This window comes from Spinacia oleracea, chromosome 5, assembly GCF_020520425.1.
Source record: "Spinacia oleracea cultivar Varoflay chromosome 5, BTI_SOV_V1, whole genome shotgun sequence".
Taxonomy (NCBI): Eukaryota; Viridiplantae; Streptophyta; class Magnoliopsida; order Caryophyllales; family Amaranthaceae; genus Spinacia; species Spinacia oleracea.
In genome coordinates, this window is record NC_079491.1 from 43,953,328 (window position 1) to 43,975,524 (window position 22,197).

Sequence of the window (22,197 nt, forward strand, 5' to 3'; positions counted from 1 at the left end):
CTCACAGCTTTATCATCGGAGCTCATCCACAACTTGTAGTTTTCAGAAAGACCCACAAAGCCATTTGTAGCTACGACCCAACGCGGGAGACCATCATAATACTTAGCCCACGCTAGAACCCGTGCTTGTGAAAAGGCCGCTACCTTAAGTGGTACCGTATCAGAAAAGGGGATAGTCTGCCTTAAACCGTATTGACGCATGACTCGGTAAGGGAAAATATAAATGGGCAGAGATAGCCCCAACAAAGAAACATAAACCGATACATCAGAACCCCCCGTCATAGTAGTCAAACCCCACCATGGTACCACCCACTTAATAGAACAAATGCCGTAAGTAAAAAAGGAGGCCCATTCGGCCTCGTCCTGGCCTTGGTGCAAGTATTTTCGGTTACCCAAGGCTATAGGGCGATAATGTTTAGGATCGGCAGGAGCTTCCAAGAGTCTAAGCCGTTCCACGAGCCAAATCTGCAAAAAACGGGTACGCTCAAAAAATAATAATAAAAAGAAAACGGTTCCTGGGGCGCAGTTTCAACGCCCAGGACCAGGCGCCGAAAATTCCAGCGCCCAGCCTTGGGCGCTGAAACTCAGCCCCAAGGCGGGACGAATAAAAAATGTGTATGCAAAAAATGTGTACGTGCGCAAGAAAAAAAATCGATTACCTGCAGTAATAGGGGGCTTCCCATAAAATATTCAGATTTGGCATCCTTCTTCAGCTCATCCGCACTCAGCAAAGTCTCGGCAACAACCAACGACATAATAGAATAACAACTTTCCATCTGGCTAATCAAGGGGATCAACCTTATGTCACCGAACTCACCATTGTTATTCGACAGCAAATACTGATTCAACAAGCAAAATACAAGGGCTCGAATATTCAATTTTTGTTCGGTCATATTCTGACTAGGCCTAAAGTGATATTTTACAAGTTTTGCCAAATTAACCTCATCACCTACAACAACTTCAGCAAGCATATTAGCATCTAGTCCTAGGAAAGCCCCTATGGTTGTTTTACTCTCTTCAATAGTGCCAGGAGTGGCAGGGGTAGCATTAGTAGGATAACCAAGGATCGCAGCAAATTCATCTAGCAAAGGACATATTTCGTTGCCCCGAAAGACAAAAACATGATGATCGGAATCCCAAAAGCTTAGGGCTGCGTGCAGAAAATTATAGTCAATGTTAATTTGTTGTAAGCCTAAAAGTGCCTCTAAGTGGTATTCTTTCAACAAAGCCTTTTCTGTAGGATTAAGGGCCCGTAGCCAACGCCTAACAGCCCGTTGGAGTGAGAAAGTGGGAATCGACATGACAAAAGCAAGGAGTAATTAAAACACAGTAAAGAAAGAAGGAAATCGAGAGTGATGGAAAATAGGGACGTATCTAGCCCCTATATATAGCTGAACGCATCAAGTGACATCCTGATCCCATTCGGAAACGCGTTAAGAAATCCGAAAGTCAAAATTCGCCAGGAAATGGCTTTCAGCGCCCGAAGCTGGGCGCCGAAATATTTAACGCCCAGCCTTGGGCGCCGAAAATGCAGCCCAAGGCCCAAATTTCACAAAACGCGGAGCAGGAAAAGACTTAAAACCGTGTTGCTAGACACGAGGCCCTATGTACAATTAAGATCAAGCCCAAAAGCACCTTTAAGCTCCCAATTAGCAGAAATGAATGGTAAAACTTGGTCGAAACTTAGACTTGTCTCAAGAAACATATTGTACACTTTTCAAAACAAATATGAAATATCAAGGTCATTCTTCGAAACACCAAAAAACGTTGTTAAGTCGTTGGTTTCTCAAATAAAAAATGTTTGTCTGTCAAAGGATTAAATTGGGCCAAGCTAAACTGAATAATATTAAACTTTGTCGCCCGAAGACTGAATTTGCATCCCATGGCTTCGCCGAAGTAGCACACCACTATGAAAGGTCGCTCGCACATACGAGCTCGACCCCAAACATGATTAAAAGACGTTATGAAGTATGCGAAAAATGACCACCAAAGCCCGAGTGCTTGGGGGCTCGCGAAAATTATACTCCAACAGAGAGCGCGCAATCAAAATCACATTCCCGGGCTGTGCTATACGCCGCCCCATGTTTGGACGATCTCAAAAGAACAGGTTCGACCTCAGAAAAGGGTCGTCATTGACATTTATACATGGTCCTCTGATCAAAGACCAAGTAGTGGCAAAAATCGAGCCATAAAGACTAGCTCAAAACCACGAAAGCGGATGGTCGCAAGACAAAGGTCCGTCTGAACACGTTGTTAGCCCACGTTCAGGTTACAACTAAATTCGAGCATCCCTCGAAAGAATTCGCTCTTGCAAGAATGAATAAAAAAGAAATTCTCAAAAGAAATCACAAAGAACGAAAGAAATAGGAACTTGCCCATCTTCAGTTGGCAAGATCGCGTCACAAACCACGCGAGTTCCCAAATCGAAAAAACGAATTCAGGGATGTCCACCCTTAGCGGACAGGGCTCGCCCACCTTCAGCGGGCGGGGTCTGCGTCACTAGCCGCGCAGGTCCTTAGTTTTCTAAAAATGAAATTTTCAAAGTTCAAAATAAAACAGGCTCGCCATCTTTCGCCAGCAGGGTCTACGTCACAAGCCGCGTAGGTCCTTATTTTCAAATTTCAAAAACAAGATTCGTCCATTTTTTCGGACGGGGTGTCCACCCTTAGCAGACAGGTTCGCCATCTTTAGCCGGCGGGGTCTACGTCACAAGCCGCGTAGGTCCTTATTTTTAAATTTCAAAAACAAGATTCGTCCACTTTTTCGGACGGGCGTCCACCCTTAGCGGACAGGCTCGCCATCTTTAGCCGGCGGGGTCTACGTCACAAGCCGCGTAGGTCCTTAGTCGCTGCAGCGATAACTTTTTCGGTTTTCCCTTTTTCCAAAAATTAAAGGATCGGTTTTCCCTTTTTCCAAAAATTAAAGGATCGGTTTTCCCTTTTTCCAAAAATTAAAGGATCGGTTTTCCCTTTTTCCAAATATTAAAGGATCGGTTTTCCCTTTTTCCAAAAATTAAAGGATCGGTTTTCCATTTTTCCAAAAATTAAAGGATCGGTTTTCCCTTTTTCCAAAAATTAAAGGATTGGTTTTCCGTTTTTCCAAAAAAGAACGATGTGATTGGTTTTCCGTTTTTTCCAAAAAAGAGCGATGTGCTGAATTTTCCTTTGTTTTACGTCCCATAAAAACAAGGGGGTTTTCTCGTTTAACTAGCCTTGAAAATGAGAATCTTTAAAAACATTTTTACCTGGTGGTTGGGCTTGGCCAGGCCCAATTACACTTTATAGCTTTGATTTCGAAAACATCTGTAGCTACTCCAAATGACAAAGTGTGGGAGTTTCTACACTTCTTTAGATCCTTCCAATGACAAAGTGAGGAAGTTTCTATACTATCTGTTGACAAATCCCAATGACACGTGAGGGATATGTCGACACTCCAAGTGATGACCCTTAAGTCAAATGTTTTCACTCGGGGGCTCGTGAGACCCTCACAAAAACAGGTCACCATGTCTTGTATGGCGCACTCCGTCTAGTACTTTGACCATCGTCTTATTCCAAGACTCAGTCAAAGTGGGGGCTAACTGTAGACACCTACTTTTGTCCCCATTCCCGAAAGGGAAGGTTCGATGATGAAAACGTAAATCTCCACTTGACAACGCATCTCCTATAAAATAACGAATCTCATTACCCCTTTTCATTTCACCCGAAACCTGCTATTTATGGAAACCTGCTAAAAATAGTAACTGCCGTAATGGGTAGTTGTTAAAAGTGGCAAGTCATAAAAGATAGAAACCTTTCAGAATTAGGTGTTGCACTCCAACATAAATCCTAAATGAGATAGAAATTGCGAGAGAATCCTATTCCTAATATGATTCGAAAGTAAGAGTCACGTATTAATTAAAATCCTAACGAGCCTAGAGTTCGTAACGGGCCCAGACGCATCCCGTCACAAGGTTAATACGCACTAAAGGACTCAATTAAATCTCAAATACTCCGGATTCTAGGAATCCGAATCTGACTAAGAAAAACAGCCCAGACCCTATTTTCAACGCCTGGCTCTAGGCGCCAAAATCTTCGGCGCCCAGGCCTGGGCGCTGAAAATACCTGGTACGTGTTTTTTCCTAATTCCTCGTGGATTAGAGTTCTGCAATTCTATCTTTCCACGAACTCTTTCCTATAAATAGACCCTTAAGTTCGACGTGAAAAGAACACAACACACAATTATATTCTGAGTATTGACTCTAAACCCCTAAGCCTAAGCCTCACGCTGCAAAACTGATCACGCGTTCTGTCGCAATCGATCCATAAATCGAACAGAACGTATCCCGTCCCATAGTTTGGGATTCGTTAAATAAAAGGAGACATAGCAAAGTCAAAGTGGTTAGTTTTCTGAGAACCGTGACGCACCTCTCAAGGGTGCGTCGTAATGTTTCCCTTTTCCATGGTTTAATTGCTTTCCTCGCCCTTTTATGAACTGTTAAACTAACTAAAATCTGATTGTTCGATCACGCTTAATAAATATGATTTTTTTTGGAAAATGGATTATCATGCTAGGTCCCTTAAAACAATCTAAATCAGATAATCGCGCTCGATCTAGTACTATATGTTGCATATTATTAAAATTAACTCAGATTAGTTTAATAGTTAACGCATGTCCCTTCAATTATTTATGCTGAGCTAGTAAGGATATCCTGCCTCTGGAGTTATCGAAGAGCGAGTACTCCTCTCGGTAGTTACAGTCCCCCGAACCCTCATTCTCTACCCTGCGGGTGTACGTTGAGCGATCCCCACCACCAGGGATCACAAGGGAACCTACAGCCGTCGTGGTCAAACATAATTGCACTCCCTTTATGTCACGATAACCGGGTTTTGTCAGTTTTTCTCATTGTCGTTAAAAACTGAATGGCGACTCCTATATTACTAGTCAATTGGGTGTAAACTCACAGGAAATCCAATTACACTTGATTTGACAAAAAGAAGCGTCACACCCACGAGGGACGAGGTCACGCATTAGCCTCGTGCTTTTTCGACCCCCTCACATTATGCAGTTGGGGCAGTTTTGGGTCAGAGAAAGGAAAAGGGTTTGCATGCCATCTACTATGCAAGTTAGACCTTAGATGAAGCTCAAGTCAATTATGCTACTACTGAGAAGGAGCTTCTAGCCATAGTCTATGTCTTGGACAAGTTTCGCACCTATCTGATTCGGTCCAAGGTGATAGTCTATACTGACCATGCGGCTCTTAAGTATCTGCTCTCAAAGAAGGAAGCCAAGCCTAGGCTTATTCGATGGATACTACTGCTACAAGAATTTGATCTGGAGATTCGCGATAAAAAAGGGGCTGAGAATGTTGTTGCAGATCACCTGTCTAGATTGAGATATGATGATGGTAAAGTGCCTACACCGATCGATGACTCATTTCCGGATGATCACTTACTTGCACTTGCCAGTCAGTCACCATGGTTCGCAGATTTTGCTAACTATATTGTAGGGGGTATTCTTCCGGCCGATCTTACATATCAAGAGAAGAAGAAATTCCTACATGATGTTCGGTTCTATTTCTGGGATGACCCTTATTTGTTTCGTGAGACTGCTGAAGGGTTGTACAAGCGTTGCGTTCCAGAATGGGAAGTCCAAGGTATTATCAGTAGGTGTCATTCTTCACCTTATGGTGGTCACCATGGACCGGCAAAGACTAACGCTAAGTTGTCACAATGTGGTTTTTACTGGCCTACTATGTTCAAGGATGCACATGCTTTTATTATGGCTTGTGATGCGTGCCAGAGGGCCGGCACTATTTCGAGGAGGTATGAGATGCCACAGAACAGGATTCTTGAGGTTGAGGTTTTCGATGTGTGGGGAATTGACTACATGGGACCATTCCCATCGTCCAAGGGTAATTTGTATATCCTTGTTGCTGTAGATTATGTGTCCAAGTGGGTGGAAGCCGTTGCCTCACCTACTAACGATGCTAAGAGAGTCATTTCCCTATTCAAGAAGATCATTTTTCCTAGATTTGGGGTTCCGCGCGCTTTGATTAGTGATGGAGGGTCACACTTCCATGAGAAGCATCTGGATGCGCTCCTGCGCAAGTATGGGGTTTATCACCGCACCGGGCTAGCCTACCACCCTCAGACGAGTGGTCAAGTTGAGGTCTCCAACCGGGAGATCAAATCTATCCTTGAGAAGGTGGTGGCGAAGTCTAGGAAGGATTGGAGCGATAAGCTAGATGATACTCTATGGGCATACAGAACCGCCTTTAAGACACCTATTGGTACCTCCCCGTATCGGTTGGTGTATGGCAAGGCGTGTCACTTACCAGTAGAAATGGAGTATAAGGCTTATTGGGCAATCAAACAGCTCAACATGGATGCAAAGCTAGCCGGTGAGAAGCGGTTACTTCAATTGGGTGAGCTCGATGAATTCCGACTACAAGCTTATGATAGTGCCCGGATCTATAAGGAAAAGACCAAGAAGTGGCACGACAATCACATTTTGCATAGAGAGTTCGCGGTGGGCGACAAGGTTCTACTCTTTAACTCTAGGCTCAAGTTATTTCCTGGAAAACTTAAGTCTAGGTGGTCTGGGCCGTTCACCGTGACTATGGTAAGCAAGTTTGGGTCTGTTGAAGTAGAGAATGATAATGGTGAACGATTCAAGGTCAACGGGCAACGTCTGAAGTTGTACCATGATGGGGCTACTGTAGGAGTGGTTGAGGTCCATCACCTCAATCCCTCCGCCTCATAGACTGCATATTCAAGGTAACAAGGTCGAGCGGGACCTAGAAATAAACCAGCGCTTTGCGGGAGGCAACCCTTATTTTTTTGCTTTCGATAGTTTAGTTTTATTTTGTGTGCTTTGTAGCTTGTTTTTATTGCTTTCGAGTGGTGAGGAGAGAGTATTTTTACGGCTTTTGGGTGTTTGATGATGTAGAGGCTTAGCTCCTAAGTGCGAAAAGATAGCAAAATACGTAAGGAGTGAAGTCGCAAATGGCCCGACGGGCGAAAGTCGCCCGACCGGGCGCGTGTCGAAGGCAGGAGAAAGTCACTCTCCGCCCGTCGGGAAGACCTGCGCCCGACGGGCGGCCGGATACGGGCTGGCGAAGAAAAATCTCCTTACGCCCGACGGGCGAGGAGCGCCTGACCGGGCGCGCGCGGAAAGTTTTTGAAGTGTCGCTCTGCGCCCGACGGGCGGACCTGTGCCCGTCGGGCGGCTTACGAGCCGAATGCCCGTCGGGCGGACTTCGGCCCGGTGGGCGAGGGGAGAATTTGTCGAATAAAGTCACAGACTCTCCTTCTTTTCTCTTCACTTCATCCTTCACTCATCTTCTTCATCCTCTCACAAACCCCATTAACCTTCAAACCCTAACAACTTCAAACTTCCATATCTCCCTCATCTCTCACTCAAATTCATCAATCCACACACTAAAATCATCCTCATCACATCCTCTTCAACCTCCACCAAACAAATTTCACCCTTTCTCACTCCCCACAAAAACCCCAATTTTCACCAAAATCTCAAAAATACTCAAAACTTTTCAACAATGGGTTCAAGGCCAAAGAGGACTTGCACGGGAGCAACAAGGAGACAAGAGGAGGCTTCCACAAGCCGTCCACCACCACCACCTCAGTTTGCACCGGATTCGGCTTTCCCGAACATGATTCTTACTAGTGAGGAGCAACAAACCTGCCTTGCACACGTCAAGCTACGGAAGGTAGTCCCTACTCGATTTATTTGTCAGAAAACTTTGCATGATATGGGTATCGAGAAGGATGTTAGGAGATTATTTCATGAGGTGGGCATGAAACATATGTTTTCCATGGTTAGGTTGACATTTAGGGATCTTACTCTTGAATTCCTTAGCTCGTTTAATGTTAGAATGAATGGATGCAAGGATGTCACTAGAGTTTCTTTTCGATTGTTGAATAATGATTATGATATGCCTATAAAGGATTTTGGTGCTATTTTTGGTTTGAATGTGGAGTATAATAGGTTCCCCGGGGAGGGGCATAACAATAATGAGGTATGGGGGAAATTGACTGGAGATTTCAATCCTGGTAGCATGCAACATTTGCACGCCTCTAGCGTGCAACACCCCGTCCCTTTTGTTTGGTTCAGGTTTATGGCTTTTACGATTTTTGGGAGGGACCAAAAGGAAAATGTGAGGAGCACAGAGTTGGAGGTGCTCGGGGGGTATTTGTTGGATAACAATGAAGGTTACAGGATGAATTTGGCCCATCACTTGGCCATGCAGTTGCTTACCACTGCCACCCACCGCTACTCGACCGATATTGCTTTAGGGGGATTAGTCACCCACATTGCCATAGCGGTGGCGAACTTTGCTGAGAGGGACCATGCTGCGGTCCGGGGTAATAATCTGTTAGATTTAGAGTATTTTGGGAGCTTTTACAGGGTGCACTCTGAGTACGGGGAACTTCTTCCCAGTTAGATGTCATGGATGTTCCAGAGGAACGCTCTCTTTACTCTACCGGACACTACCGGGCTCACCAGTTTTACTAGGGGTCAGTCCCATTATATATATGTAGGTGAGCAGGCACCACCCTTAGCCCAGCCCCAGCCCCAGCCCCAGCCACAGCCCGAGGCCGCGCCTCGCACCTATTTCCGGAGGAGAGGGCGTAGAGAGATGGGGTTGGGACAGAGAGGTAGTCCGGCTCCACAGGAGAAGCAAGGGTCTTCGGAGGAGTTGGGGGCCATTCATGAGAGGCTAGGCAGGCTTGAGCTCGGTTTCCATGAGTTCGCCGCGGATCACCAGAGGACTATGTTCCCTTTCTACGATCAGTACGCCAGGAAGGCTACATTGCCCCAGATCATCAGCACCCTTCCTGGTTTACTTACACCGCGGAGGGGTACGGAGCCCCCGGTTCCATGGGCACCTTCACGCCTACCCACTACGGGTGGTTTGGAGCGGGCAGTAGCGGCTATGGTGGCCAAGGTGGCCAAGGTGGCCAAGGTGGCCAAGGTGGCGATGGTGATGATGGTGATGATGGCCAAGGCCATCAGTGATGCTGTTGATGATGATGATGGTTCGGTACCCCTTGAGCCAATGAGGAAATTGTCTGATTTGGTTTGGGGGGGGGGGGGGGTTTCACATTACCTGTACATATTAGGTATGTTTTCCTTTTATTTCAGCATTTACTTATTGTTGTGTGTTTATTTTGGTGTGTTTATTGCTTTCTAGGCTAGTTTATTGCTTTGAAAAAAAAAATACTAAAATACGTTCCGATGAATACAATATCATGTTTCCCTATGCCCCTTGAACGAAAATTGTTTTGATTCTTGGTATTTGATGATGGGTAATGTAGATGTGTCAGCCATGATTTGATATTCGATTGTTGTGATACCTTAACATGAGTCAACTCTGACTAACTACTTGTGGACTTGGTGCTTGACTAGTTGACTTGGTTAGGATGTGTGATAGCCTCCTGGTGTGTCATTGATTTTGAGTATTGATTTGCGACTGTTAGTAGTGTTTTATGACTCATATACATGCACATTGTGGAGGACGAAGGCATTTTTCTATTTAGGTAGCCTTCAGATGAATGTAGATGCATTTGTTCCCTCTTTTTCTACCCATGTTGTGCTTGTGCCCTTTATTCGGTGACTAACCACATTACAAGCCCATGAAAGCCCCATTGGTTACTAGTCCCAAGCCTAGCTTGGGGGAGCTAATAGTAAGTGAGGTGAGGAAGTTGTAGTGTGCTACATTTTGAGCACAAAGTGAGAATTGAAAAAAGGGAGTTCTTCTTATCTTGTTTGTTGTTTGAAAATGGAGAAAAGAAAAAAATATTGAAGAGTGAAAGAGATGAGAAGATGTGAAGGTATTCCAAAAGAAAAAAAAAGAGAGAAAAAAAAAGAAAAAAAAAAGGGTTCATTATTTTCAGAAAAATTCAAAGCATTGTGTCATTCAAGTATTACAATTCCTTATCATTATGAGTGATTGGTTTTATAGATGAAAAAGGCAAGAAAGTATGGTGTAGTTCGTTTGATTGTTCATGTGTTGAGTGGGAGAGTTGTGGTCATCACTTGTGATTGATCATGGTTATTTAGGATTCATGCTCCCCAAAGCCAAGGCTTTAAAGCTCACATTATACCCAAATTTACCGCACCCTTACCTAAGCCTAACATTACAAGCTTTGAAGACCTTCCGACCTTTGTGCATAGAGTCGTACTAATATGAAAGTAGTTGTTTATCAATGCAAATTATGACATGGAACATTCCGAGTCGACTACTAGGTTGAGTGTATGTTTTTCTAGATACACGAGTGTTGTGAGTTTGGGAGGGAATTGTTCACTTATATGTTGGGAGGGGAGCGAACGGGTACATCTTTTATCCGCCACATAAATGAGTGACGAGTGTGTGAGCACTAGTCTTGAATTCCATTGTGCATTTGTGGTTCGCTTTGCGTGACGATTGTTAAGGTGGATTAGCGATTGAATGGATTTAATTGGTTGACATTGATGCATACTTGTTGGATTTTACCTTGGATTATGTTTTCATTTTGAAATATGTTGGGGGTGAAGTTGGTCTTGTGTTCATCGATGATTTCCTTGCTTAGGGACAAGCAAGGATCTAGCTTGGGGAGGTTTGATATGTGCGTTTTATATAGTGTTTTCACCCCCGTCCCTTAGTACTTTTATGCGTCAAATGAGCTCTTAGGAGCCGTTTTTAGTACTAATCTGTGTATTTGAGTGTGCCCTTGAGTTTCAGGACTACTTAGTGAGAAATTGGTCTTTTTAGACCCGTTTCATGATGATTTAGGCCACTACACGATCCCGAGGGGATTCGGGACGACTATTGTCGACTTACGGGAGCCCTAGATGTTTATGATCGAGCCACGGAAGTTAGACTCGGTGTTGCGGACGAAGGGCGGATCACTTAGCCCTCCGCCCGGTGGATTGCCCCTCGCCCACCGGGCGAGCAAGCATAAAGGAGCAGCAGGCAGCAGGCGCCCGATGGACGAATCTTCGCCCGGTGCCCATCGGGCGCCCATCAAAAGCAGCAGCAGCAAATTCTCCCTCCGCCCGACGGGCGAGTGGCGCCCGACTGGGCGCGTGCAGATGTTTCAGAAGTTTCTCCCTCCGCCCGCCGGGCAGCCCTGCGCCCGTCGGGCGGATTTTGAGCTGGTCGCCCGTCGGGCGGTTGGCCGCCCGACCGGGCGACGACAACCCTGGGGCTACTTGTGCCTGCGATCTACTTAGTTTTTCCGGTTTTTCTTCATGCTTTTTGGGCAAAACTATCAATATAGCCCTTAGTTAATTTAGTTAAACATCTTATTATCTCATATTCTAGTATTAAACACTTAGTTTTTCTCTCTAATTTTTTCCAAACACTTAGTTTATTTTCAATAAAAAATTCAAGCTTTCCTTTACCATTGTTCTTCAATTAGGTATTGTTCCTTATTTCAATCTTTTGTTTTGCCTTAATTATGCTTTCAATCATGCTAATTGCTTTGTTTATTGTTAATATGCTTGAGTAATCTAATTTCTAGGGTTTGGGGATCCATGATTAATATGAAGGGACATTGAATAATTGTGATTGTTGGCATTGTACTTAATTCCTATTGATTGGTTTATTTCACTATACAATTAGATTTGCGCAGGTTTAATTGTGGTAGTTATGCAATATCAAGTTAAGATTCGAGAGATGCAATTTGATGTTTAGGCTTGTGTCAATAGGTGGAATTAGGATTAATACGTAGCGAGAGCCCGTTAATTCTAAGTCTATGATTAGTATCGATTCGAGAGAGCATGCTAGTCTAATTAATTATCTTGTTGATTATCGTGATTGTTCGTTGTCCTGGATTGTTATTTGTTGGTGAACCTATGCCCTAGATTCTTTAATATATTTGATTCATACTCGTTTAATTATCGTCCGTAGTCTAGCATACAAATCATCAACCAACTCTTGTTCACAATAGTCTAGATTAATTAATTGATAGTAGAAAGAACGCCTGTTTCCCTGTAGATTCGATCCTGACTTCCCTTGCTACCTAGCTAGTGGATTTAGGTTATTTTTTATTAGGTGATACGACTTTAGCTTATCAGACATGAAACAACCAGCCTATCTATCACAACCAACAAGAGCACCCGAAAGGCCTGAACTGAGGATTGGCTAATGTTGTTACTCCGTCACAAGCTGTGTTTGATCCTAAAAATATAAGCATTTAAAAAGAATTATATCAGAAGGAAACAAATAAACTTTCAAACATGTTTGCAGAACCTATGCCTAATTTTAAGAGTATGAGAATCAAACAACTATGCCGGATTTAATATAGGAACACGTTGTATCTTTTATAGGACTGTGATGTATCTACTATAAGATTGTGATGTATCTAATACGTTAATACTGCATTTTACTTAAGGAATAAAAAAATTATGCAAATATTAAAGGAAGACATGTTACCGTATTTAATGAAGCCTTTTTGCTGGGGCAAGTGCGACTATCATGGTAATCATACGCTCCGCAAGCTCTACAATTCTTTTTAGTTTTTTGTTGTTGTTCCATAGCCTTTTCTTTTTCTCTTTTTCTCCTCTTACCTGTCCCTTTGTTGCTAGATTGCTTTGGGTTTAGGATATTTAAATAAGATGTTGCACTAGGCCCAACAAAAATCTCCATTTCTTGAACTTTGGTAAGTTGTGTTCCACTACTATTTCTTTCCAGTACAGTCTTGCTAAAACCTTTCAGAATTCCAGCAAGATTAACCAAGTCTTCCTCATTTCTTTCGGAAAGTGCCACACAATTGTATATCTCTGACCAAATCTCACATAAAAGCTTCTTCTTACTATTTACTTGTCTACACTCTTCAAGTAGATTGTCATCCATGCCAAAAATAGGCTTTTGTTGTGCATCTTTAGTCCAACGACCAAGAACATACGATCTTGGTAGTTCTTTAATATATCTTGAATTTAAAACACACAATGAATGCCTACATAATATGCATAGTCGCTCAAAAAACTTACACGAGCCAGTTATAACATCATTTTGCGCATTGAAAAGCACAATATAATTCTTACTTCTAGCAAAATCTTTCACAACAACACTCTCTGTATCATGTTCCTTTGTTGTTCCAATAATCCCACAATAAAAACATGATATAGTTAATTCTCTCTGAAACATATAAAAGATAGTATGTGTGTATACCTTAGAGGCGTGCCTTTCCAAAGGCAAGGGCGTCTTTATTTGGGGGAGTGAATGTTTCGAATCATAATTAAGCTTCTCTTGCCTATGTTTTTGTGAGTCCATTGCGCTTTCAAAGCGCATGAATAACTCAACAAGTGTGACATGAGGGTTCGTAAAGTTATAGAAAAAGCCATTCTCACTCTCTGACCTAGAAGTTGTCCTCATGATTCCACCTAAGAAGAGATCCCTGAAATACGCCGATATCCACTTTTTCCTGATCGAAAACATGTAGTTAAACCATTCATTACTCTCTAGGTTATATTTTACTATAATTGACCTCCATTCAGCTTCAAATTCTGCAGGTTCATTGTCCATGTTCCACACACAACCATTTAATTCTTCAAAGAAAACTTTATCTTGGCGAAGCTCTGGGTGATTTTTTCGGATACCTTCCCCATAATGTGCCACATACAAATTCGATTTTCAGTGTCTTTGAACACTTACTTTATAGCAGCTTTCATCGCTGGATCTTGGTCTGTGATGTAGGCTCATAGTTCCTCATCGCTTGAAGGAAAGTCCTTAATAGCCATTCGAATGATTCTGCAGTTTCTCTTCCAATGAAACCCACACCAAAACTAATGCAAGACTTATGATGGTCAACTCTTGTGAATGGCACAAAAGCCATCGAGTACTTGTTAGTGTCGTATGTAGCATCAAAAGAAACCATGTCACCAAACAACCTATAATTTTTCCGACAAATAGCATCTGCCCAGAATAGTCGACAAATATGATACTCGTCATCAAGTTCATAATCGAAGTAAAATCCCTCAAATACATCTCTTTTCATCAGAAAATTCTCAATCAGTATCTTCCCATCTTGATCTTTGATGTACTCTTTCATATCCCTGTGGAAATTCTTGAAATCTTGAAGTGTAGCACCAACATTCCCATAGCCTCCTACTTGTTCTTTATACATCCGGAATGATTTGACCGGTCCTATATTTACTCTTGCATTGTTAACTATGAAGTTTTTCTGCATCATTGTCATTTTCCTTGAACTTTTCAAGTATTGATAAGACATAGGACTAGCGAGACAATGGTTATGACCTTCATGAAAAACCAATACCCTATAGGTTCTATCTTCAGCATAGTATTTGAGCACACATTTAGCCTTGCAACCAGTTCTAGTGACCTTTGTTCTACGTTGATGAGTGCCACTTTCCCTGGTTTTACCTTCCTGCTTATTGTTCCTTACTTCTTTGAACCCTGCCTTATTGCATAAACAATGCTTCAAAGAGACAATTTTACCTGCAATCATGGTTGTTGAGGACAGTCGCATAACAAAGTGGCATATTTTAGCATAATTCTTGTAGAAATTAATTCCATCCTCTAGAGTTGGGAAAATCTTTCCCAAATACGGCTTTTCCTCTTCAGGGCAGCAAGGGAACCACTCCTTGGTCCAACTCGGAGTTAGTTGTGTTTCAGGTCTAGGAGAACGCGGTAGTAGTCGTGGTGAAGTATCCATTGTGCATTCTTCTGCCATGATAACTACAGAGGAACAAAATGTATTTATAATGTTAGATTAACTTTTCAAATAAACAATTTGCACAAATTTTATCAACACCATCTAATATAAGGATCTTCCTATCAACAACATCTATAACACACAAATTGCACACACGATGCAGACCTTACTTTGAACCATCCTGCATACAGAATATGTACAAGACCCCCAGTAAACCAACTGAAACCAGGAATCCGAGCCAAACCAATGCAGCAATACCCACCTCTCTCCCCCCCCCCCCCCACCCCTCCCCTCCCCTGCAACAACAACACACACCACAACACTTCTAACAGCCTTAGCCGTAGTATCTGCTATTACTATTCAAGGCATTCTCTTGTAACTTTTTAAGGCATTCTCTTGTAATCAGGGATCATAGCCTCCTTTCTACCATGTCCAACAAGTATATTGGTGCCTTCAAACTGAAATTCAAGACAACTAGCTCAATTACTCTGTACACAATATCCAATCTATTCTACAAAGTTATTAGCTATAAATTGGAAACTTATAATTTATCAGGTCATCTCCCAAGCCACAAGCCTCTCTCAAATCTCCTCACACCTCCTTTTCCTTGGAAAAATTTAATGTATCTGCAAGTTATACCTATTGTATACACAAGTTGTATTTGTTGTATCTGCAACTCATAAATGATGTATTTGCAATATTAAGATCACAAACATGCCAAAGAAAGACAAACATGAAACCATCAGCAATAATCATCCTTACAGATTTTGCTTGAATAATAGAGTACTATGAATCAAAGCACTGATCTATCCAAAAATCAGCATATATTGTACAACAAATACAATGTAAACAATTAAAACATAATTTACGCTAATCTACTATGAATTTACCTGATTCCAATCTGTGTTTTGGTGTGTAAGAGTTATGTTGCTACTTCTCCAATTGAAAGATTTTAGTTTTTTATTACTGTAAGACAATTGAGAGATGAGATAGAATATATACTTCAACTTCAGTCACCTATTCGAAAGAATTTAGGGTTCAAAATTATCTCGTTACAAAACTCGAAATTGAAGAAGCAAAATTTTGAAGAATTTTAGGGTTCAAATTGACGATAATCGAATGAAGAATCTAATGGTTGCGTTAATTTCGCAGGATCAAGAACAACAATGGCTGAAAATTAAAAATACAAGAGAAGAAGAAGAAGAAGAAAATAGCGTTGAAAGGTCGATGAAAGATTGAATTGGGCTTTGTCCCGCGTTTTTGCTTCGTGTTTGGTGTTTTGGTTTTGTTTTATTTTCGTCCGTCAGATTTAATAGAAAGGACGGTCCATATTACTTCTCACGCTTCTCACGCTAAGTATCCTTCTCACCGGATCCCGATTCTATATAAATATATATATATATATATATATATATAAACACCCCTTAAGATGAGAACCACCCCTTAAGATGAGAACTGAGAACCAATTTCAGCCGTCGATGAAAGCAATCCAACGGCCGAAGATCTACCCGACCAAACGAAAATATTAAGGGTAGATTAGTAATTTTACCGGCGTTGAATGACCTCTCCCACTCCCCCAGTTTTCAGAATCTCTTTCTCTCTCTTCCTCCCTCCTCTAACGCGAACGTTCTCTCTCTCTCTCAACCTCCTCCGCCATTTTCGATCTCTCTCCTCCGTTCTTTGTGTCTTCTGCCAAAATTGGTAAATCCAATTCCTTCATCGTTCTTGAAAATCAATAATTTTGGTAAGTTAATTTTACTCGTTTAATATTGTATATTTTCTTCAATTAATCTTTCGATTTAAATTTTTCATTTGATTCAATCGTTCAAGTTCATATTGCTCGAATTTGTGATTTTCTTTTGATTTTGTGGAATTAGGTTAATTCAGTTGATTTCTTTGAATTAGTAGTTTTGTTGAATTGAGTTCCTTTGATTCATTCGTTCGAATTTGGTTTTTTTGTTTCTGGAAGTAGCTAGGTGTTTATGTATCCAAATTCAATTGTATGTTGTGGAATTAGGTTTATGTATTGGAATTCAGTTGATTCCGTAGAATCTTAAATGCTGTTTTTTAGCACAGGTTACCAATTTGACTATGTATTTGATTGGACAATATTAAAATATCAACAAATTGGTTCTAGCTCCAAACCAAGGGTTAGTATTATGGCATATAGTTGGTTATTTTTCAGAACTGAACACATGTCTCATATGGTCTGTGATCTTAATCTTGCAGCCAGCCGCAAAATCAGCTTTAAATCCTGGACCTTCTGCTGAAAGAGCTGAGAGGACTTCAGGTATTTTGTAGCACATATACATTTATTTTATTTTATTTAAGCATTACATACTGTTGGTTTTATGCTCCAGGGGGGCAAGAAATCCGGGATAGATTTTCTGGCGCAGTTGAGGCGTTTGCTAGAAGAAATCATCCAGGCTCGGGTTCGCAAGGTGATCATTCACGTCATAGATCATCAGATGATCCATCATCGAAGGATGTGGTAAGTACATTTAGCGCTTGCTCTTTTTGGAGTCCCATCCATCAAAGTAGATATGTTTCATTGGTTTAGTAAGGTTTATTTTCTTAATTCAATTGGGCCGTGCAGGTAAAGGGAGCCTGAGTTGGCTTCCTGTATTTCTTTTTAATTTGATTGTCTAGCATATTGCACTGATTACAGGGAAAATAATTATGGTAATAACAACAATATGTTATATGTTCACTTGTTCAGCAAGCAGACCGTGAAAGAAAAGCAAGTAGACCGTGAAAGAAGTTGCATTTCAAGGAACAGGCGTACTTCAAAGAGATCAGCAATTGCATCATCAAGTAGGCCAAGTTCTTCTGGTGAGCCTAGTGATGGCAGGTAAAGCAGGCTGATGTTATATTTTTTTTGTTTTTCTATTAAATTGTGGCTAACGAAGGCCCGGTTACTTGGGGTGGGTGCAAGCAATAGCTTGCTGTAGAATTGTGCTAAGTTGGTGATGCTTATTTTCTATTGGTGCTGGTCTGAAGCCAGCTTGGTAGTTTGAGTTGCTACATTACCAAAGTTGACATGTTGACTTTGTAATTAATTACTCGTACTCTATAGTCAGGTAACACTATCCTACTAGCTCAATAGGTAGAGCATTGTGCTATTGCACAAAAGATGTGGGTTCAAATCCCACGTAGGTTCATATTTACTTTTTGTATTGTTTTATTTACTTTTTGTTTGAAAACGTTTACTTTGGCCTCCATATACTCCAATACTTGGAGTTTCTATGTTGTATAAAACTTTTGAATTTTTTTTATTTACTTTTGAGAAATTTCAATTTACTTTTGAGTTGATATTATTTACTTTTTAATTGTTTTATGTTCCTCTTGGTTTTTTACCAGTCTTGTTTGCCAACACAGTTTCAATTGATCAGATGCAACCTTTATTTTTTCTAGTCAGCTAGGCATCTGCGTTCTGGTCTTATGGTTCTTGAGGTCTTATGCAGAATGTTTTATTATTTATTTTGTTTACAGTAACCAAAAGCTTGCAATGGTAATAATGACTATTAAGGTTTAGGACACAAGAACATTGTCCCCATCATGACGCGGTCTCTGCTTTCTGTTTTGTTGGACCAAGCTATGGAAACTCTTAAGCTAAGAAAGTTGCAGAGCAGTACTTGGTTTCCAGTATTTCTTTCTCTTTCAGAGCCTGTAATCACATGAGGATTATTAGCTAACTGCAGAGATTACTCTAGGTCACTTGTAGGCTGTAGCCATTTCTGAAAAGCTTGAACAAATGGATCGTGTCGTGTTTCATTGGGAGATTTACTTTTAGTTTAAAGACCTTGAACGATTTCCCTCAATAATGTTTAAATGAAAATAGATTCCTTCTTTGCATCATTTTGAAAGATAATTCCTTACATACTGTCCACGTAGGATTTGTATTGTATTTTTATTTTTTTTAATTTATTGAGAACAAAACCGCTGACACGTTTAGCTGTTCTACATTACTCCGTATTATTTTATAAGAAATGATGAAGAAAGCAAACAGACGAGGAAATAGAAGACGGGACAATTTCCCATTAATAATTTCGTACCATCTCTCACTCTCTTTCCTTTCTTCCAACAATGGCCCAGTCAATGGACATTCTCTTCATGCATAATAGACATCGATCTCTTCCAAAACAATCGTCGAAGAGATCGATGCCTCCCCTGCATCGGCCACTTAGGAGTATATTGTGGAGCAGGTTTAGTTTTGGTTTAGGAAGTGTGGCGGTTTGGATACATAGAATTAGAATTTAACATTAACTATAATACTATGTACTATATGCGTTGATAATAAGAGCACAGGATAACGATTATTTCTTCACCAAAACCTTACAAGGGACAATTAATTAAGTCATGATCTTCTTCACTCTGCAATTTTGCAAGATGAGTCCAGAGATTCTGGTAAGTTAATTAGTCGGGGTTTGAGAGTCGGAAAATGTATCGTTTGAAGGGGAAGGTGAAGGTCTGCCCAAAATAGTCGCTCGAAGAATATAAGTGGGAAGGGAGAAGATGAAGGTATATTTTGTCATTGATGAAGTTAGTTGTTGCTCGAAGAGTTGAAGTGGGAAGGGAGATGATGAAGGTTGTATTTTTCCATTGATGAAGCTAGGTGTAGATCGGATCAGAAAGAAACAAGAAGCAAAAAAATTCTGCTTTAATTTTTCTTTTTCGTTTGTATTTTTTATTTTTATTTAATGATAAAATCGCTCACGTCGTTAGCGGTTTTGTACTCAAAAAAATAGAAAAATAAATAATAAATAATACAAATCCTACATGGACAGCATGGAGGGAATTAGAATTTAAAATGATGTAAAGTAGGAATTTATTTTCAATTAAACAATGTTCAGGGAAATCACCCAAAGACCTTTACTTTAACCGTTTGACCTCATATAATTCTTTCTTATTCGATTACTTCTATTTTATTTTATTTTGGGTAGACAACAGGACATATGAGGTATTGTTAAGGAATGTTATTGGGGCACCTTATTATAGATTCCAATGCCTCGATGTTCCAATGGAACTCCTTTAAGGATCATTTAGCAGCAAGAAGTCGAGTTTTGCAAATAATAAACAGGAGTAGGATAAGTTGGGGAAATTACCCTGAACTTCAATTCCTCCATCGTTACCAATGCAAGCCTAGTTATATGTTCTCATAAACCTATGCAGGATTCGAACCTACATCCATGTGCAATGACACATTGCTCTACCATTTGAGCTAATAGGTTTGTTTACTTTTAAAAGAGATTGTGTTTATTTTTTAGTTTATATTATTTACATTTTAGATTTTTAATCTCACTCTATAATACTTTCATTTACTTATAGAAAAACAAACAAACAAAACCCTACAAACCTACCACAAACAGAACTAAGCTAAACAGGTGCTCTAAAGTCACCAGCAGGGAAACAACAATTTGCAGATTAACAACACCAATTATGTAGATCAGTTGAACAAATTGTGCAGATAAGCATTTTGCAAATCAATATTGAACAGAACAGACACTAGGACCAACAGGGCAACATAAGATAACTGAACACGCCAGAGCAGGGCAAACCAACATCTACATCCAGCATTGGAAGCACATCACATTATGGCAGGTAATGTTTCACATTTTGATGAAGCCCAAGCTTATAACAAACAAAAAGACCAACAGAAACATAGGGAAACAAGACAACAACACAAAAACAAAACACCATCAACTAATCATCCATTGCATTTCTGATAATAGTCATAAGAAATCACAACTAGACAACCAACTTAGAGATATATAGTTTACTTTTATAGATATTTGGTTTACTTTTGCGCAGTTTTAATACTTAATTATTTTGTGTCACCACTCGATCTTAATTATCAACATATATACAAACCATTGATCATATTTAGGTCTAGATTCCACCAAAAAAAACCAACAAAATAAACACCAAAGTCAACCAAGGATAACATTGGCTTAAACCTAGCAAAATAGCTTTAAGCATGGAACCACAGACTAGAACAACAACACAGGAACATCACTAGCAGGGAAAGCACAAAACATATGAAACAGAACAGGCAAGGAGATCAGAAATAACAGTCAGATCCAACAGTAGCAGCAAACAACAACGTAACGCATAACATAAAGAGTAACATCAATATTTGATCTAACGTAATGCAAGCAAACAATTTTGTGTGATTCATGGACAAAGTAGATACCTTAAATTCAATAAACCCCAAAATTTTGAAGTTTACCTTAGTTATACCTTCCAAATCTCTGGTTGTTGAAGAAATCTGCATAGTTGCTCTCAAAAACCTAATTCGAGCATCATAGAAAGTTAAATCAATTAATCAAGTAGTTTTTTCTAGAATTCAAAGATCAAACTAATTTTTCTATGAAAAGCTGAAGAATATACAACCGAACATTGCAACAACAACAGACTTGAAACCTAACCACGTCAGGAGAACGAAAAGACAACCAAAAACTTTGTTGGACTACAACACCGAACAAAACTACCTTAAAGTGAAGTGATGCGCTTGCAACAAGTCTGTAGACCCTTAAAATTTCTACAACATTAAACATACTAACAAAAAACATACTGATTTCATTTCTCAAACAAAACAAAAAAACTGCCAATCTGTTCATATTTACTTTTAAGAGTTTCTTATTTACTTATGAGTATTTTTAATTTACTTTTGAGTTTATTATCCGCTTTTGAAAATTTTACGCGTGTAATAAATACCCACCTATTTAGGATTTGAACCTATATCCATGTGCAGTGGCACATTGTTATCCCATTTGAGCATATTTAAGAAAAAAGTTACAACCAAAGTTCCATTATTATTTATTTACTTTTAGAGAAATTTAGTTTACTTTTATAGAGATTTGGTTTAACCTTGCACAATCTAGTCAATTTATCTATAAAGTTTACCCTTGCACAATTTAGTCACTTTATCTATTTAGACCACCCTAGCCTAACCAGCAACAGACTACCAGCCTTGCTAGTCAACTACGACAACAACCAGCAGGTAGTGAACCAACATCACAAAGTCAACCTTGGTCATCGCTTCACCTGACTAATAATAACACCAACCAAAACCTGATCAGATAATAGGAAACCTAGTGACACCATATATAATCAGTAGCTATCAACAACAGATGATTCTCCATAACATACGACCATTATTTAATTTTAAATTTAATTCATCTACTTTTACTAATTGTTTATTTACTTTCGAGTCTAACTAATTTACTTTTTAAAATAAAGTTCGATAAGGCCAAAAATTTCTAAGTTTACCTTATGTGCTAGTTGCTGATGGATATGGAGATGCAGATGCCACATGGACATCTATTTTGATCTTAATTTTAGTTTCTTGATAAATAGGATGCTTAGTTGCAGTAAATGTCTGGGCAACGAGGAAATCTACAACATTTCCAGTTGGCATGACATATAGTATTAAGTTCAACGCCTTTGAAAGGGAGAATTTTGTTGCATAACCAATTCAATATATCTACTTTTAGAGACAACAAAACCACTGGAAACAATCATTGTTTATAATTGAC

General features: G+C 40.2%; 2 protein-coding genes and 1 long non-coding RNA gene across 3 annotated transcripts; 1 reads left to right on the top strand and 2 right to left on the bottom strand.

The window, feature by feature from the left end:
- Positions 1 to 12,082: 12,082 nt before the first annotated feature.
- LOC110800907 (protein FAR1-RELATED SEQUENCE 9-like) lies at positions 12,083 to 13,509 on the bottom strand. The gene is made up of 2 exons (XM_022006229.1): positions 12,552 to 13,509; positions 12,083 to 12,162 (listed from the first exon to the last, which is right to left on the bottom strand). The coding sequence occupies exons 1-2, from the start codon at positions 13,507 to 13,509 to the stop codon at positions 12,083 to 12,085; spliced, it is 1,038 nt and encodes a 345-aa protein (XP_021861921.1).
- A 142-nt stretch (positions 13,510 to 13,651) lies between these two features.
- On the bottom strand, positions 13,652 to 14,677 carry LOC110800906 (protein FAR1-RELATED SEQUENCE 5-like). Its single transcript, XM_022006228.1, has one exon. The coding sequence runs from the start codon at positions 14,675 to 14,677 to the stop codon at positions 13,652 to 13,654; it is 1,026 nt and encodes a 341-aa protein (XP_021861920.1).
- Positions 14,678 to 16,727: 2,050 nt separating this feature from the next.
- LOC130461172 (uncharacterized) lies at positions 16,728 to 17,734 on the top strand. The gene is made up of 3 exons (XR_008921568.1): positions 16,728 to 16,949; positions 17,020 to 17,150; positions 17,379 to 17,734. It is a non-coding gene; the product is annotated as an uncharacterized lncRNA (long non-coding RNA).
- Positions 17,735 to 22,197: the final 4,463 nt, after the last annotated feature.

Excerpts from the sequence above, each read along its gene's own strand:
- LOC110800907 (XM_022006229.1), bottom strand. The coding sequence starts at position 13,509 with ATGGACAATGAACCTGCAGAATTTGAAGCTGAATGGAGGTCAATTATA. Across the intron at positions 12,163-12,551 it reads ATCTAGCAACAAAGGGACAG|GATCAAACACAGCTTGTGAC; the intron begins GTAAGAGGAGAA and ends TTATATTTTTAG.
- LOC110800906 (XM_022006228.1), bottom strand. The coding sequence starts at position 14,677 with ATGGCAGAAGAATGCACAATGGATACTTCACCACGACTACTACCGCGT.